The sequence below is a fragment of the Macaca nemestrina genome, chromosome 2 (assembly GCF_043159975.1).
Source record: "Macaca nemestrina isolate mMacNem1 chromosome 2, mMacNem.hap1, whole genome shotgun sequence".
Lineage (NCBI taxonomy): Eukaryota > Metazoa > Chordata > Mammalia > Primates > Cercopithecidae > Macaca > Macaca nemestrina.
Window position 1 is genome coordinate 104,957,127 of NC_092126.1, and position 19,665 is coordinate 104,976,791.

Here is a 19,665-nt window from a genome sequence, read left to right on the forward strand (position 1 = left end):
TTAGTTTAGCCGTATATGAAATTCTGGGTTGAAAATTGTTTTCTTTAAGAAGGTTGAATACTGGCCCCCACTCTCTTCTGGCTTGTAGGGTTTCTGCCAAAAGATCTGCTGTTAGTTTTATGGGCTTCTCTTTGTGGGTAACCCAACCTTTCTCTCTGACTGCCCTTAACATTTTTTCCTTCATTTCAACATTGGTGAATCTGACAATTATGTGTCTTGGGGTTGTTCTTCTAGAGGAGTATCTTTGTGGTGTTCTCTGTATTTCCTGAATTTGAATGTTGGCCTGCCTTGCTAGGTTGGGGAAGTTCTCCTGGATAATATCCTGAAGAGTGTTTTCCAACTTGGTTCCATTCTCCCCATCACTTTTAGGTACACCAATCAAACGTAGATTTGGTCTTTTCCCATAGTCCCATATTTCTTGGAGGCTTTGTTCATTTCTTTTTACTCTTTTTTCTCTGAACTTGTCTTCTCACTTTATTTCATTAATTTGACCTTCAATCACTAATCCCCTTTCTTCCACTTGATTGAATTGGTTATTGAAGTTCGTGCATGCGTCACGAAGTTCTCGTGCCATGGTTTTCAGCTCCATCAGGTCATTTAAGGTCTTCTCTACACTGCTTATTCTAGTTAGCCATTCGTCTAACATTTTTTCAAGGTTTTTAGCTTCCTTGCAATGAGTTAGAACATGCTCCTTTAGCTCAGAGAAGTTTATTATTACCGAGTTTTTGAAGCCTACTTCAGTCAACTCATCAAAGTCATTCTCCATACAGCTTTGTTCTGTTGCTGGAGAGGAGCTGTGATCTTTTGGAGGAGAAGAGGCACTCTGGCTTTTAGAATTTTCAGCTTTTCTGCTCTGGTTTCTCCCCATCTTTGTGGTTTTATCTACTTTGTGTTTTTGATGTTGGTGACCTACAGATGGGGTTGTGGTGTAGATGTCCTTTTTGTTGATCTTGATGCTATTCCTTTCTGTTTGTTAGTTTTCCTTCTTACAGTCAGGTCCCTCAGCTGCAGGTCTGCTGGAGTTTGCTGGAGGTCCACTCCAGACCCTGTTTGCCTGGGTATCAACAGCAGAGACTGCAGAACAGCAAATGTTGTAGAACAGCAAATATTTCTGCCTGATCCTTCCTCTGGAAGTTTCATCCCAGAGGGGCACCCGCCTGTATGAGGTGTCTGTCAGTCCCTACTGGGAGGTGTCTCCCAGTTAGGCTACACGGGGTTCAGGGACCCACTTGAGGAGGCAGTCTGTCTGTTCTCAGAGTTCAAACACCGTGCTGGGAGAACCACTGCTCTCTTCGGAGCTGTCAGACAGGGATGTTTCTTTCTTTTTTTTTTTTTTTTTTTTTTTTTTTTGAGATGGAGTCTCACTCTTGTCCCCCAGGCTGGAGTGTAGTGGTGCAATCCTGGCTCACTGCAATCTCCACCTCCCCACTTCAAGTGATTCTCTTGCCTCAGCCTCCCAAGTAGCTGGGACTACAGTCGCCCGTCACCACACCTGGCTAATTTTTGTATGTTTAGTAGAGATGGGGTTTCACCAAGTTGGCCTGGCTGGCCTCAAACTTCTGACCTCAAGTGATCTGCCAGCCTTGGCCTCCCAGAGTTCTGGGATTACAAGCATGAGCCACTGCACTCAGTCAGAAAAGTTTTTTTTTTTTTTTTTTAAATAAATCGAGTGTAGCCTAAGTGTACAGGGTTTATAAAGTCTACAGTAGTGTACAGCAACATCCTAGGCCTTCACATTCACTCACCACCCAAACACAGACTCCCTCAGGGCAACTTTCAGTCCCGCAAGCTTCATCCATAGTAAGTGCCCTATATAGGTGTATCATGTTTTATCTTGTATATCATATGTTTACCACATCTCTTCTATGTTTAAATACACAATACTTATATGTTTAAATATACAAATACTTACACCTCTGTGTTACGAGTGACTACAGTATTCACTACATGTTTGTAGCCTAGGGACAACAGGCCATACATACCATACAGCCTACGTGTATAGTAGGCTATGCCATCTAGATTTGTGTAAGTACACGCTATGGTTTTCACACAATGATAAAACTGCCTAATGATGTATATCGCAGAACACACTGCTGTAGTTATGCAATGCATGACTGTACATGATTTTTAGAATTGTAACAGTACAGACGTGCATAAGATATAAAGTAAACCACTGTCAACACACCTAGTCTCATTTTCCAAGGTGCTTTTGGTCATATCTGTTTTTATTTTGATTGGCAGTCTTACTGTTCAAATGTTTGTACCCTCCAAATCTCATGCTGACCCTTAATTCCCATTATAATGGCATTAAGAGGATGGGAAATCCAACTATGGTATTTGAGAGGTGAGAACTCTGAGAAGTAGTTAAGATTAGATGAGATCATTAGGATGGGATATTAGTCACTTCATAAGAGGAGGAAAAGAAACCTGAGCTAGCAAGCTCAGCTCCTTCACCCTGTGATGTCCTACACTGCCTTTGGACTCTGCAAAGAGTCTCCAATAGCAAGATGGCCCTCACGACATGCAGCCCCTCAATCTTGGACTTCTCAGCATCCAGAACTGTACAAAATATATTTCTTTTTATTTTAAATTACTCAGTCTTAGTTATTCCGTTATAGCAACAGAAAACAGATGAATACAGACAGCAATCAGTCTAAATACTATGAGTACACTTCTATTTCTTGGTTTGTCATCTTTAAGCAGTGCCTATTGACTTTATGCCATTAAGAGAATGAATTATCTTAGAGAAACCATCCCACACTTCCAAATTTTGCCAGTGATATTACTTAAAAATTCTTATCTATTTTGACTCATCAACTTTAAATGGTATTTCTAGACTCCACGCTAAGATGAAAAAATGTACAAATAGGCAAAACTCAATCAGAGAGTAATTCTATGAAGCATTTACCTTGTTCATAAAGTAGTTTCATATTCGAATCTTTGCAGGCAACTAGATTGTTGAGTAACGCAATCACACTTTGCATGGTATTACCCAGAATGCTCTCCTGATGTTCCTGCAATAGATCATAATTCCCAACATAACCATACAGAAATACAATTACATCATCATAAAGACAAATGAGCAAATGATCTCCATTGCTTCATTCTTTGCACAAGGTTAAATGATAGCCTTTTTGCACTTTAATGAAGCACATCCTTCTGTGTTAAGACAAATCCCATCAGTGAGCTAAGTGAGCTGGGAGGGAAGGTAAATCACTCAGACACCAGTGCTGCAGTACGGACTCCCCTGCCCATGAGCTGAGAGACAACACATGGTCCTCCATGCTTTAGGTGGGTGACAAAGGAATTCAAATATGTAGAACTCAGAAGACCATGCCTGAAGATGAATTTGAGATCACAAAAGAGAACTACTTCAAGCAAATATTTCTGCAGTTTCAACATTATGCTGGTACTGATATTTTCCCACTTTAGTACATTTGATCTGATTTATTATATTACTGCTTCAGTGCAATAAGCTACATTTGGACCTAAAAGAGTGAATTGTGAATTTTGCTTTCCTCAACACTTAGCATCATACAGGAGGGAGTAACTTAGGTCCTAAAGAGAATGGAAAATGAGTTATTCTTTAGTCTTAATTTCTCACTTTAAAGGCAGAATCATTTCTTTGTAATTTTTAAAGGGTCTTACAAACAACTTGCTTTGCTTTTGTTCCCTTTTTCATTGCTGTGAATATTTTTTAAAATTAAGCAATTAACACAGATTATAATTGAAATTATTAAATTTCATATAATTCAAAACTAAAGAGGCAGTCTTTGCAGTCTGGAACTAGGATGAGGCAAGAGAGACACACAGGGTGCAAAATGTAAGGTAGTACTCCTCACTCTCAGGGTCCTATAAGTACCTACTGAGAGTGAGGACTCCCAGGAGTCTAGCTTGCCCCGCTCTAAGTCCTATGCCCATTCACCATGACTATTCTGCCAACAACTAATCCAACTCTGAAAAGCAACAAGCATATTAATTAGTAGGCTTAATCTAGACCTTTTCATATTCACTTTCTCCACCCCTCACCCACAGAGAAACATATGGTTTGCTGTGGGGTTGTTTTTTAACGTATAGCTATTTTGTGCCAGGCACTATAGTAGGCACTTGAGGTATGCTAGTGAACAAAGTCCCCTATCCTCACGTAAATAGACAACAAAAAGCATAATAAATAAGTGAACTGTATAATGTATTAGAAGATAGCAGAGTACTCTGGCAAAAAAGAAAAAGGCAGAGCAGGGAAGCGAAGTTGAGAGGGCAGCAGTGGGGCTGCACATGATTTGAAATTGGGTGGTCAGGGTAAGACTCATTGAGAAGGTGTCATTTAACAGAATTTTTTTATTTTTTTTAATTTTTTGAGATGAAATCTTGCTCTGTCGCCAGGCTGGAGTGCAGTGGTGTGATCTCGGCTCACTGAACCTCCACCTCCCGGGTTCAAGCGAGTCTCCTGCCTCAGCCTCCCGAGTAGCTGGGACTACAGGTGTGTGCCATCATGCCCAGCTAATTTGTGTTTTTGTTTTTGTTTTTGTTTTTTGTATTTTTAGTAGAGACAGGGTTTGACTGTGTTGGCCAGGATGGTCTCGATCTCTTGACCTCGTGATCCATCCACCTCAGCCTCCCAAAGTGCTGGGATTACCGGCGTGAGCCACCGTGCCTGGCATTTAACAGAAATTTTATTTTACTTTTTAAATGCTGAAGCCTCTTGGTATCTCTTAATTCATTTTAATAAGCTTTTCTTTTTCAATAACTTAAGCTTTATAGAAGAGTTTCAAAGATAGTACAGAGAGCTTCCATATACCCATCACCCAGTTTTCCCTCATGTTAACATCTTACCCTAAACATGTTATATTCATCAAAACTAAGAAATTTACAGATATTAATAACTCAGCTACAGACTATTCAAGTGGCACCAGTTTTCCACTGATGGCCTTTTCTCTTCCGGAATCCAATCAAGGATCCTTATTTTATATTCAGGATTATTTATTTTTGCAACAAATACTAAGTGCCAACTATTCTAGGTAGTTGGCTTGTATCAGTGAACAAAACAGAAGAAAAGCCCTGCCCTTATGGTGTTTACCTTGTACCACGAGGAGAAGATGATAAATAACATAACAAATAACTACAAGATATGTTAGAAGGTGAGATACGCTATGAGAGAAAATAGGGAACAGGACAAGTTGGCTTGGAGTACTGCAGGGGAAGCTGCAATGCTAGAGCAAGCAAAGCATAGCTCCTTCAGAAAATGACATCTGAGCAAAGATTTGAAGACGTAGACACGTGTTTATTCTCTTAATATACTTCTAGACTCTGTCAGCTAAGTTTCTTTAGGATTGTTGCATCTATGTTCATAAGTGATACTGACTGATGAGTGACACCCTCTTCTGATTTTAGTATCAATCTCATGCTAACCTTGTCCATCCATTTTATTCCAAAAATATTTATTGTGCATCTAATATGTGTTTCTAGGAGATCTGGTAGAACTCACTCATACAAGCAACTAGCCTCCATACATTTCTACCAGTTGTGTGGAAAAACACACATAAATTCAAAGTGCTTTTTCTCTTCCCTCACTCAGTAATAATCAACACAGGAGACTTCTGTGACCAAATGCGTGGGGATTTTCCCCACACATGAAGCAAACAATCGATTCTGCAGCTGACACAAGCTGAGTGTTCTCTGATTCAACTCCACACCATCTACCTGGAAATAGTATCAGACCCCATAGGGCGAGGGCTCAGTCCCACAAGGCTACGCCCTCCTCCCTTATTCTGACAGTCATCGCAAGTCTGGGGCTCTGGAACTTCTGACCCACCAGCATCAAGTTGGGGTTCCCGTGATTCCCTCTTTGGGTTCAATTAATTTACTAGAGCAGCTCACAGAATTCAGGAAAACACATTTACCATTTTACTATAAAGGATATTAAAGACATGGATGGAGAGATGCATAGTGCAAGGTATGGGAGAAGAGCTGTGGAGCTTCTGTGTCTTCCCTGGGCACACCACCCTCCAGCAACCTGTACATATTCAGCTATGTGGAAGTTCTCTGAACTTTGGGGTTCTGTTATAGGTCCTTTGGGGTTTTTATGGAAGCTGTGTTACATAGGCAAGACTGATTATATCACTGGCCATAAATGATCAACCTAACCTCAGCCCCTCTCGCCTCCCCAGAGGTTGGGGATTGCGACTGAAAGTTTTCAGCCCTCTAATGTTGCCTTGGTCTTTCAGGTGACAAGCCACCATCCTGAAGCTATCGTAGGGGATGCCAGCCATCAACTCATTAGCATACAAAATGACAACACCTGAAGACAGAGTTTCTAAGGATTTTAGGAGTTATATGCTAGGAAACAGGGGAGAAGATCAAATATATACTTCACGATATCATACCAGTAGAACTTAAAAAGAAACGGAAAAACAAAACACTTCTACTCAGGCATCTACAACATCTTGAACCAATGTGGTTATTTCTATTTCCCTAGAAAACCATCTACAACATCTAGATTTTCAAACATGTTGTAATAAAATCCTACAAAGCATTCTATTACACCTTCACAAAACTTCCCTGGACCCTATTTATGATGCCTTTTACACGGCGTCCTCTCTCTTGATCAGACTCACCAAAGCTTTATCTATAGATGATATCAGACTTTTCAACAAACCAGCTTTCCATTTTAATGACTACCCTACTTTTTTTTGAGTTAGTCATTACGAATGACTAACAAATTTCCCACTTATCTCTCCTAGGTATACGGTAGAATGGCATTTCCCTGCCTGCTTGGAAAATGACACTAGTGATAAAAATGATACTTGCTTTGGTCAATTAAACTCACACGGGCAGAAGCATTAAGAGCCAGTGACAGCTTCATCATTCTGTCTTTTCCTCTGCCCCATGATCTTCTAGATGGTGAGGCTTCTAATGGCCTGGGTATCAGAGAGAGAACATGAAGCAGAGAATCCAGGAATCTCTTGATTGGACAGGTGGTATCCAAGGCTTACAAAAATACCCACACTGAACCTGGCTCTGAAACTGCTTTCTCAGCAGATTTGTACCTCCCACTGATGAGAGCCACTTGATTTCATATAGGTTTTGCCATGTATGCCATTGTTTAACACAAGACAAAGTGTTTGCTTTCCAAATACTGATGACTAGAAATTTTAAACTTCAGAAACACACGCTTAAGAGCACTTTTGCAGTGAATGTTAATGTTTGAATGTTTCACTGACACCAGCTTAAGAAGATTAATGTGGAAGCGATGGTCTGCCACCAATTTCATCTAATTATTCTTACAGTTGGTTGGAAGGAAAGGGTGATTAATAAGCACCAAGATGACACTACATGTTACTCGTGATAAAATAACTAACGATACATAGAAAACCTGTTCTTGTGAAGAAAGTGAAGCTAATAAATCTTTTATTTTTGGTCCCATTTGGTAAAATGACACATACTGCTCCTTGTTGAAAGACTCATCTGTCAGCAAATATAGGTCAGTCTTACCAGAAATAAAACTATTGTTTCTTTGAGATACACATTTTTGTAACTAAATGCACATTTCCTACAATACCCTTGGCAATAACTTTGCTCATTCTGAAGCCAATACCTCAGCTTTTCCTGTACTCATGAGTGAGTGCCACTTGTTGATATAGGTACTTCCTTCAGTACAAAAGCTAACTCACCCTAGATGCTAAGAACACAGAATCAGATCCCAGTCAATCAGGTCCTGGGGCCCCCTTCCTGCAGGTCCCAGAGTCACTGCAGAATAAAGGCCTCTGCCTGCCCCACTACTCAATCTGCAGAGGGGTATAAAACTAAGGTACACTCTATCAAACTTCCCCACTAACATTATTACTAGGAGTACTTAGGAAAAAAATATCTGATGCACAGAATAAAAAAAGAGATGAATAATCCCATAACCAGCCTGGAGGAAACGGTTCCACTTCTGTTCTAGACGTTATTAAAAAACACTGTTTTCTTTATTATCTTTGTTGGTTTATAAACTATCCATAGATCATAAACTTCGCTCAGAATAAAGTAAGGGCTTTATAAAAATTATATTACAGAATTATCTTTACTTGCTCTTCCCTCTTATAGGTATATATGCCTTCTTACATAGTGCAGTGGAGGGAGACCTTGAGAGCACAGTAATTGCTTCTGCTCAAGCTGATGACACGGTTCTCTAGGTGAACTAAGAGAGCTGCTGCTCTGGTCTAGAGCATCATTTCCCCAGAAAGAATGCTAAACCCATGCAAAGGGCAGTTGAGAAGGTGTAAATGTGAATTAAGCATACTTCTATTAACTTGTATCAAACTGTGCTATTTCATTTATCTTAGCAACTTCAATAAGGTTTTTTTCTTGTTCGCAATCATATTAGCTTATGGGGGTAAACTGTGCATTGAAAAACATTACATTTGCCTCTTAAAGTCAGAGGAGAGGAATATATGAAAAGAGAAAATTTGAGAGTGAACATGTGGGGCTCAACTTCTTCTTGGGTATAACTGAAAGATTGGTGGAAAGAGACAAGGGCACGCATGTTTCGTTCAAAGACCATAGGTCAGAGTTGGAGGGGAGGGATGATTCTGACTAAAGACTATCTCATCATTAGATGCTCCTCTGGGAGAGCCCCTCCCACTCCTCCAAATTTAAGACTGAATCCCAGGGTAAAAGAGCAATACAGGAAATTAGGTAAAATCTTGATATATATTTTTTTTCAATCCTCACAGCTCATTAATAAAGCAAGGAGTCTATACTTTTTGTGCCCTGATACATGCAAGGAGAGATGAAAGCAGGTGAAGACCTGCAACAAGGCTTTTGGGACAGGGTCAGGGGCCCAGTTACAAGCAGAGTTGCCACATGGGCCCGAGCTGGGCCAAGACAGCACTGATAATGTATTGAGAACTTACTACGTGCCATGTCCGGTACTCCACTTCACCTACATCATCTCATTCAACCCTTACAAAAACATGGAAGGGGCTATCGTCCTACTGTTTTTATCACTAAGTGAAGTCAAGTGTAACTTGCCAAACTCTTCATTGGTGAAGCTGGGATTTGGTCTATGGGATGGCAGAAGCCTTGCCCCTAATCACCATGAAGCATTGCCTAGTGATCAGAGGAGGGCAGAGTGCCAGGGTCACCCAGGCCGTTCAGCACACTCCAGGTTAACCAACACCACCTGTGGACCCACAGTGTTACCTGGGAGAAACTGAAAGAAGTCTAGAGTGGGGTGAAAATCTGAGAAACACTAATCTGGGGCTGTAATGGTGATGCTTATCCTCCCTTTCATTCCACAACGTTCCCTGTCCCCTCCCCCCACCACTGCGATCTTCTGGCTTCATAAGCGCCCTCAATGTTTTTCACTACACTGTAAGATGTATAACCCACACGCCTGTAATCCCAGCACTTTGGGAGGCCAAGGCGGGCGGATCACAAGGTCAGGAGATTGAGACTACCCTGGCTAACATGGTGAAACCCCGTCTCTACTAAAAGTACAAAAAAAGAAATCAGCCAGGCATGGTGGTAGGTGCCCGTAGTCCCAGTCACTCGGGACGCTAAGGCAGGAGAATGTCATGAACCCAGGAGGTGGAGCTTGCAGTGGGCCGAGATCGCGCCACTGCACTCCAGCCTGGGCGACAGAGCAAGATTCTATCTCAAAAAAAAAAAAAGTATAACCCAAGAAGCATGATGTGGGTATTAGGCAATTACAGGAAAGGAAAGAATGAGCACAAAATAAAAATACATACTAGGGCCACTATCAATAGTCACATTATTCAGACACTTGTGTTCACACTGACTGCTGTGGGAAAAAGGAAGTGACTCGCAGAAGATGGCATCGTTGAGAGCCCACAAAAGGCAATCCCACTACACTTTAACATGACGAAAATATTCAACTCCTTCATCCGTAATCCATAAGCCCAGCTGAGCTAATTTATGTGCCTAATACCAGTGTATGGACATTTAATAAACAAAACACTTGAGGGCTCTAATAAAACATAGCATTTGCCAGTAGAGATAATTAGAATTAAAGCAGCAAAATTCTAGTGTTTGGCAACATAGATGAAACAACTTCATTAAAATGTACAGTTTCAGCAAATGAAAGGCAGGAGAGCACTGGACCCTGAAGAATCAGCCTTCTCAAAACTAATTGCTTCAGTGCTTAAAGAGGACAGCTCTGAAATACCAAGGACACAGCAAGGAAACACTAGTGAAAAATGACCAGCCTTTCCAAAGCAGTTTCACTGTAGACAGGGCATTCTACTTTACTCTGGTATTTGACAATGTAAATGCCACTGAAAGACTTCAGATGTCTGAATTAAAAGTTTGGTGAGGATCTAAATAGTCAAGGTAGAAAATACCTTTAACAACTAAAAGTAACAGTGAACCATGGTCACTCTCTTTTGCCTTTGGTTCAGGCCAGAATTTAACAATGAATTAACAGCTAATTAAAGGACCACAACTAATCGTAGGGATGAGAAACCACAGAGAGAATGAAGAGCAAAGCACACACGTGTTGTGCACACAGCATCTACAATCTCTTAGAAACACATATGACATCCTATTCAACACATGCTTAAACTACATTTCAGAAAACAAATTTGCTGTTGCTCTAGAGAACAGCAGTCTATCGTGTACTCCATGTACAATGGCACCAAAGTGCTGTGCCAGGATGTACTGGTGCATCCAGTCACTTTCTGTCACAAACATTCTCACACCTGGCTAGATTCCTAGAGCTCTGAGACCCAAGCTCAGAAAAGTCTTCAGAGTATTCAAGTGAAATAAATATGTTTGAGGGCAAGAGGACACATTTCCATATTACTGATGACTTTTCACAAGGCTGTGTCACAGGCAGCTTAAACCAGACATGGTGAAACCCCATCTCTACTAATACAAAATTAGCCAGGTGTGGTGGCGCATGCCTATAATCCCAGCTACTTGGGAGGCTGAGGCAAGAGAACTGCTTGAACTCAAAAGGCAGAGGTTGCAGTGAGCTGAGATTGAGCCATTGCACTGTAGCCTGGGAAACAAGAGCGAAACTCCGTCTCAAAAACAAACAAACAAAAACAAAAACAAACAAACTCAATGGAATCTAAATTGAGTTCATCTCCCTTTGCTTTCACACTTTCCTTTCTTTTCCTCTTTCTATTGGAGGTCCCACAGCTTGCCCAGTCATCAGCCACAAACCTTAGAATCATCGGGACTACGGCCTCCCTAGTGTCTCCCTCATCTAGTCAGCCACAAAGTCCCCTCGAATCTCCCTTGAGCCCCTCTTGCATCTATCCTCTGCTCTCCATTCCCATTTACCTGCTTAACATCACGCAATTGGCATCCTTAGCAGGGACCACAGTCTCCTAATGGGTGTCTCAACTTCCAGCCTCACTTCCATTACTGCTACCAGACTCCTCTTTTTTTTTTTTTTTTTTTTTTTTTTGAGACAGAGTCTTGCTCTGTCTCCCAGGCTGGAGTGCAGTGGCGCGATCTCAGCTCACTGCAAGCTCCGCCTCCTGGGTTCACGCCATTCTCCTGCCTCAGTCTCTCGAGTAGCTGCGACTACAGGCGCATGCCACCACACCCGGCTAATTTTTATATATATATATATTTTTTTTTTAGTAGAGACGGGGCTTCACCGTGTTAGCCAGGATGATCTCAATCTCCTGACCTCGTGATCTGCCCGCGTCGGCCTCCGACAGTGTTGGGATTACAGGTGTGAGCCACTGTGCCCGGCCCCAGACTCGTCTTTCTAAAGTGGCAGAGACTCTATCTCCAGCTGTGGGGCTTAAATCTGGAAGGCTGTAGGCCAACACAGGGAATATTGGCTTACAGTAGGCCCAAGGTCATTGCTACCACAGTCCAGTTTCTGTCCACAGCCCTGGTTGGATTTAAAGCCCTGAAAGGAGGGGAGGCCACAAAACTCGTGGGACAGCAGATGCAGGGATGTTGTTACTCCCGTGCTTTCAATCCAGCATTATGATGTGGGAAACATTCTTACGAGTTTTTGAACCAAATACGGACCCCTAGGGCTAAGAAACAGGAAAGGGAACAAGTTGAGTTAAACTGAAAGGGCACAAGCCAATTTAAAATTAATTCAGTCTTTTACCTCATAAATAATGTACGTGGATTTCTTAGGCAGAAAGACCAGGATTTAGGGGTCCATGGGGGGAATGCTTGGGGTAGGGTGAAGGTGCTGGGGTAACTGCCCGTGGGCATTTGCTCTGCTAGTTGTGCATCAGGTAAACAGCCCCTCTGCCAAGGTGGTCAGGGCTTCTAGGGGTTGAGCAGGCTCTGACAGGGGCTGAGGAGGCAGAGGAAGAACACTGAAGCCTGCTTTTCTCCCCTCGGTAGCCAAAAATGTATGGTGCTGTCGCCCCAGGAGTCTGGAGATACAGAGTTAAGCCCCTTTTTTTATGTGGGGCATCATCATTTGAAGGCTTCCTCCACCTTTCTGATCAAAGACATGAGAGAAGGCAATTTAAAATTATTTTTAAATTTGACTGACAGATACTGTAGAGGCCCTCTAGCAGCAGCAAATACAAGTTATGATTAGCGATACATTCCAGCTAGCACAGAAGGGAGTATTTGGATCAACTAGTACCATTTGCCAATCAGTATGCTGAGCTTGTCTTTAGAATTCCAGTCCTCATTCAACACCAATGGCAGTGCGCTGTGAATGCCCTTCTGGCAGGTTAATTGTGTCACTTGGCCTTCCTAGCCCTACCCTTTCATGTTATTTAGGCTTCTAGCAGGAAGCTTCCATCCTCTTGGCTCTCAATGCGGCCCTATGCCTCAAGGCAGGAGCAGTGGGCCAGAGCCAATGCTGCTCAGGCAGGAGAACCCTGGCAGTGGAGCCAAAGGGAAGCTGCCAGGACCAGCTCCCTGGGGATGGACTGTGCCCCTTTTATGTATCTGCCTGTAGTGTTGAAAGAGAGGCCAATCTGCCACACAACACAATATCTGAGCTAATGACCAGCCCAAAGTAGGGAGGACAAATGAAGAACTAGAACAGATCCAGACATATGACTCCTTTAGTCTTCTCCTCACATCCCTGCCACTGTTCAAAAGTAAAAATAGCAATGAAAATAGCAATAACAAAGTCCTAGCAAACTAAGGTCACTCTTAAAAATGCAGGCCAGATGTTGTTTCCTGAAGCTGGTGTCTGTGGGGAAGGCTGCCTTGGGTTGAAGACTGTTTTCCTCACTTTCTGTGCCTGCCTGCCATCACTGTGGCCATCAAGTATACAGTGACTGTCTTAATTACTTGTTAATCCCATCCCTCACCCAATGCTGAGTGTCTTGAGGGCAGGACTGGGACTTTTTTTTTTTTTTTTTTTTTTTTTTGAGATGGAGTCTCGCTCTGTCGCCCAGGCTGGAGTACAGGGGCTGGATCTCGGCTCACTGCAAGCTCTGCCTCCCGGGTTTACGCCATTCTCCTGCCTCAGCCTCCCGAGTAGCTGGGACTACAGGCGCCCGCCACCTCGCCCAGCTAGTTTTTTTGTATTTTTTAGTAGAGACGGGGTTTCATCGTGTTAGCCAGGATGGTCTTGATCTCCTGACCTCATCATCCACCCGTCTCGGCCTCCCAAAGTGCAGGGACTACAGGCTTGAGCCACCATGCCCGGCCAGGACTGGGACTTTTAATCGGGTCCCCAGTGCCTACGTGCAGTCCCTGGTACACAGTGGTCTCTGAAAAATTAATGAAAAAACAGTCCTGCTCAAAGTTGCTTGGGTAAATACAGCTAGAGAAGGCACAGACAGTGTGAGAGCCTCCTTCAAGAAATTAACTAGTCAGTGACTAGAAACTGCCTTCAGTTAAGCAACTGATAAACATTTATTGAGCACCTAAAATTTGCTAAGTAATGGTGTGAAGTAGAACTACAAAAGGATAAAAAAGGCCTTTCCCAAAATGCTTTCAATCAATTTATATTCACTTTTGAATAATGTTTGCAAAAAGTGATAAATTCAGATTTTTTTACTTTAAGTAAAATACACAAAAATCTCTCACATGCATGCTAAACCCTGGTCAATCACTCATGAAGCATTTGCATTGGCATGGAAACACATTTTCATGAAACAATTTTAATAGGATTCTCTGCAAAAGATAACTGCTTACAAGGTGTCCCATCCTAAAGAAAGAAAATGTCAAGCGAAAATGAATGGAAAGATTAATTACATACAATTATCACAAGGCAATTTTCAATTTGAAATTCAATTGTCTTTTTCTGTGGGAGTGCACAAATTTTTCCTAATAGGAGTTTACCAAGTGTTGGTACTCACAGTCCAGTTTCAAAGAGGTACTAGTAAATCCTGCAGGAAAAAATATTTCAGTGGGAATTGACTAGAAGTTTACTTAAAGCCAAAGTTTTAAAGAATGTAAAAGTGTAGTGTGGTACAGCAGAAAAAAAACTGGGCCGAGTCCAGTTCTAAGCCTTGGCCTGCCCCAAACCAGCTGGAAAGCCTAAAGCAAAGCAAGAAAATAAGCTACTAGACCTTGGAAGAATCTTACAGACCTTTGTAGTTCAATCCTTTAATTTTTTAATTTTTAATTTTTTTGAATACATAAGAGGTGTATATATTTATGGAACATATGAGACGTTTTGATACAGGCATGCAATGCATAATAATCACATCAGGGGAAATGGGGGTATCCACCACCTCAAGTATTTATCCTTTGTGTCACAAATAATCCAATTATACTTTTTTTAAAATGTACAATTATTATTGACTATATTCACCCTGTTATCAAATACTAAGTCTTATCCATTCTTGCCCCCACCCATTAACCATCCCCACCTCCCCTCCAACCTCCCACTACCCTTCCCAGTCTCTGGTAACCACCCTTCTATTCTCTAGCTCCAAGAGCTCAATTGTTTTTCAATCCTTTAATTTTAAAGACAAAGCAATTGAATCTCTGAAAGGAATATAAAGAGGAGGGTCAGGACTTAAAAGTGCATCTTCCTTTCCTATTACCTCACAATTATTTACCTAAAAATCACATCAGGGCTTATAGAGTCAAGGGTGTAATTTTATACTTGATCTCAGTCAAAAGGCCAAGAGAAGATTCAAGGATATAACTTTAAACAGATACAATGTTTGCCCACACTGGAGTAACACTGTATAAACACTGCTCCCTGGAGCTGCATATTTGGTTGCCCTTAACACCTGTGGTAGGTCAGCTCTTACTCCTGAACAGCAAGTGATGAATAGACTATTCTGGAGCAAATGGGAATACCCCAACATAATGCATGCTGACCCTCAGGCCAGCAGCACTTTTTGTATCTAATAGAATTTTTCAGTTTTTGCAGCAGAAGGCTATCTCTAAAGAGGTGATAGTCATCTTACAGTCAGGGTTGAAATTTTAGGCCAAGAGCACCGTTTTCCAATAGAATATTCTAAGCAGGTAACTTAGAACTGCAAGCATGTACATTTATGATATGCTTAAAAATCAGCAGCAAAAGGCAACCTGGATCTTTGTCACTCACCCTGGAATTTGCAGAACTTGGTATTTTATGCATGATCACACTTCTGTTCCCAATTTCCATAACTGAAGGCAATCAGCTTTCCTTTTCTTAGACTCTACTTAGAAAATAACCATTATATTTGTTTACTCACTTTGGAACATTCAATAAGCTCATTTTTGGTACATAATGACACACGCTATACCATCTTGAAGAATTAATGGTTGCAACAGGATAAAATGATTCCAGGAATATTTCACCTCTCAAATAATCTTTTGTGTCTTTACTGGCATATTTTTATTAACTAGAATTAGAAGAAACTCTAGATACAAGCATAAAGTGAGCAGTATTAATGTAGGTCAATAAATTAATAAATTTGGGTCCAAAATGTTGTGCTAAACAATCACAGGAAATGTCGATTAAGGAGTCCTGTGGTGAGAAAAGGTTTGGAAGAAGGGATTAATAAACCCACAGACCCTACACATAAGTAGAGTATGTGCTGGACAAGCAGGAATAATAAGGAAATTCTAGAAGTCAAGAGACTGGCCAACTTGATCAAGGGAGAAAGTGACCATATATTGGCCAGTCTCCATTTCCAAAGTCCAGAAGGGCACTCTTGAGAGCTTAAATTAATTTCTTCAGTCAAGCTAGGTTGAGAGTTTCCCTAAGGGCCTTGAGACATCAGGTGTAACCCAACCTTCCTCTTCAGTATCTATTCTGGGACAAATACTTATGGGGTTCTTGGCTATACGCTGAGTGTTTAAGACCCATCTGAGAAGTACTATTTGTCATGTCCACTGTTTCTGCATCAAAGCACCAGCCCTACAAGTCCACAAGAGGCCCCCTGAACAATGGAATGAGGAAATGGGAAAGAGGGAAATGGAAGGCTTGGTGTTTTCGTATTTTTAACTGCTGTATCCCAATAAATGAGCTTCAGCTTTAAGGGTTTGTATGAAAAAGTGGCTTGATTAAATTTTCCTCATGAAAATCAAAGAGAAAACCAGAAATCAAAATAAGCGCTAAGAATGAAGGGACAGAGGAAGCGTGTAAGTGAGAAAGGCTAGGGAGAAAGGGAGGATGGAAAGGAAGGAAGAAGGAACAGATGGCTTTACCCATGAAGAAAACTGAGTCCAATGAGGCTAAGCTCAGAATATAACCCCAGTTCCACAGATGCTAGCTCCAAAGGCCTCCCCATCACAAGGCAGCTATTCACTTCAATCTGGAACTGGCATTTTTTGCTAAGAGTGAGTCGAAAGACCTGCTGACCCACGTGTTGGAGAGAAGTGCACAGACAGGGTAGCTCTGTCGCTGCACTTGAGTTTTCCTGGCATGACCCACGCCATTACCCACAGACATGGAGCAGAAAAGCAAGTGCAGTCTTTCCCTTTCACTCTCTCTAACTCCAGGCACTTCAAGTTGTTTCTCGACTCACGGAGCACATGTGTGAGTACTGCTTTCTTGTTGCCATACTCCCACCTGGCCACCCACTGAGAGTACACAGAGTAACGGTGTCACAGCCTCTTTTGCATGTGAATTTCGATGAGCTGCTAATGACTAGATGTGCCATCCCCTCAGGCTGACTGGCTGGTACAAAATCCTGCTGGTGTGCATGACAATGGGTAAGCAGCTGTCACAAGTTTGTATTTATAGGGGTAGAGCACAGAGCAGGTGCTGGTCTTTAGGAGACGTCCCTGAGCTTCAGGAATATCCATATACCATTGTGCACCATTCCGATTTCATTATTAGACAATCTTATTAGATAATCTTAGAATCTTGTCTCTAGGGGCACAGATAACAAGTTAAACCCATTTTTATTTTTTTAAAAAAAAACCTGTTTGGGAGGCACAAGAAATCATCTATATATAGAAGTTAGGATAGTTTCACTTCCCCATACTATGTAGTTCAACACAACGTAGGCTCTACTACACCAGGGCTAGGGACACTCCCAAAGAGAAAAATGCCAACAGCAACTACTGTGAACCACGGCATCCAAATCATTGTCACCAGACCCATTAGGACAGAAAAAGAGGTAAAACTTCAGGTAGGTGGAAACATGGTGTTTAAAACCACACAGGTGAAAAGCCCCATCCTTACAGCAACTGAGAGCACCCAGTTGCATCACTGTGCATCAGCTGCCTCATCCAGGTGCCTGGCTGGGAGCCCAACCCGGAAGCAAGCAGCAGGGCAGGGCACTGCAGCTTCCAGATGCGCACATGGATGCCGAGAGAAAAGTGATCTTCTGAGGACTCAAGCTAACCTCCAAGGCCCTTTTCTGCCCTAACATTCTTTGATGCTAAACCCAATGCTCTGTTTTTCCAAATTACTCCCGGGAAAGACCACACAGGCAGAATATTTGAATCAAAGGTTAAATAATGTCAAATTTTAACAATTTCTAAGCTTTATGACTACATTCAAACAAAACAGTTCTGCACAATGTCCATTTTATTTGTGGATTAAGGCAAAGATCATTCAAATACAAGTTTTAGCACAAGACTGACATCCCCCATTCACCCTTTCCCAGAATATACACTCATCAATCCAAGAAAAATATAAAATCGTAACACATAGCAAGAAAAAAAAATTCTCAGAAGCATACCTTTCTTCAGTCCCGAAGGAATCCTATATACCAGAATCTAGCTAAGTTACCATAAAGTCCAACTTCATCACACAAATATTGGCCAGGGTAGGTGGGTGGGGAGGCAGGCAGAGAGTACGTTTACCTTCTCAATCATAGGGTTTTGCCACATAGAATGGAAAAAACAGAGGACCCATTTAGACACAATGAATGGATTATAGCTAAGCTCCAACATAAAAATAACAAGAGGTTTTAATGAGAATTTGTACACATTTAAAACACAAACATACATAAACACAGATCTACAATAAACCCTTTACAAAATAATATGTAAACAATTTGTTGGTTTTTCATCATTTTTAGTCTTCCCTGCTAACGTGTTTGTATCACAGAAAATGGACTATTTTGAAAAAAGTTTAAAAAATAATCTCGGCCGTGTGCGGTGGCTCAAGCCTGTAATCCCAGCACTTTGGGAGGCCGAGACAGGTGGATCACGAGGTCAGGAGATGAGACCATCCTGGCTAACACGGTGAAACCCCGTCTCTACTAAAAAATATAAAAAACTAGCCGGGCAAGGTGGTGGGCGCCTATAGTCCCAGCTACTCAGAAGGCTGAGGCAGGAGAATGGCGTGAACCCGGGAGGCAGAGCTTGCAGTGAGCTGAGATCCGGCCACTGCACTCCAGCCTGGGCGACAGAGCGAGACTCCATCTCAAAAAAAAAATAAATACTCTCCACTGCACACAATTGAACGTCATTTCTTTGACAATCTATATGAAGAACAGGCTAGGCCAAGCCCACCCCAGGTCCTTACACCAGTCCCAAATCTACACCCAGACATGAGCCATTTGGGAGTTCCCATCCAGGGCATGATAGGTCAGACAAACACAACAGGCTAAGGAGTGGTGCCATGTGCTAATCAAGGCATACCAGGAGAGAGGCCAGAGTGAGCTGAGAGGTTTTAGGAAGGAGATGCAAATGATCTGGGCCAGAAGAACCAGCAGACTCAGAGAGGTCATGAACTTGGAGAGGAGCACAGGCTGTGGCTGCACAGATGAGATCAGACAAAGGTCTTGCAGTTGAGTGAAATGGGAAGTGACAAAGGTACACTGAGGCTGATTACTCTGAGCACCTGGCTAGAACTTTTGCAATAAACACCTAATCTTAGTGATAGGGTTTAGCTGTGTCCCCACCCAAATCTCATCATGAATTGTAGCGCCCATGGGAGGGACCCAGTGGGAGATAACTGAATCATGGGAGTAATTTCCCCCATACTGTTTTCATGGTAGTGAATACTCATAAGATCTGATGGTTTTATAAGTGGAAACCCCTTTCGTTTGGTCCTCTGATTCTCTCTTGTCTGCTGTCATGTAAGACGTGCCTTTCGCCTTCTGCCATGATTGTGAAGCCTCCCCAGCCACGTGGAACTGTGAGTTCATTAAACCTCTTTTTCTTTATAAATTACCCAGTCTTGGGTATGTGTTTATCAGCAATGTGAAAATGGACTAATACACTTGGTTAATAAGTACCTAGGATATTAATTTCTTTTGAATTCAGAGGGATTAAAAACAAACTAGAAATACGCTGTCATTATAAATCAGATATATCACCTATATTATGTCTGCATAGAGCAGACAGAAGCAGAGGTGCATCAGC

At 42.0% G+C, this 19,665-nt stretch overlaps 1 protein-coding gene across 8 annotated transcripts in view; it reads right to left on the reverse strand.

The window, feature by feature from the left end:
- LOC105480615 (unc-51 like kinase 4) overlaps positions 1-19,665 on the reverse strand; it is a 682,911-nt gene that overhangs the window by 313,610 nt on the left and 349,636 nt on the right. For 6 of the 8 annotated variants that reach the window (XM_071091486.1, XM_071091487.1, XM_071091489.1 and 3 more), the window contains one exon: positions 2,909-3,014. The exons of the other annotated variants lie outside the window; for them this stretch is intronic. In XM_071091486.1, the coding sequence (XP_070947587.1) occupies positions 2,909-3,014 (106 nt within the window). The remainder of the gene's footprint in view (positions 1-2,908; positions 3,015-19,665) is intronic. 8 annotated transcript variants of the gene reach the window in all.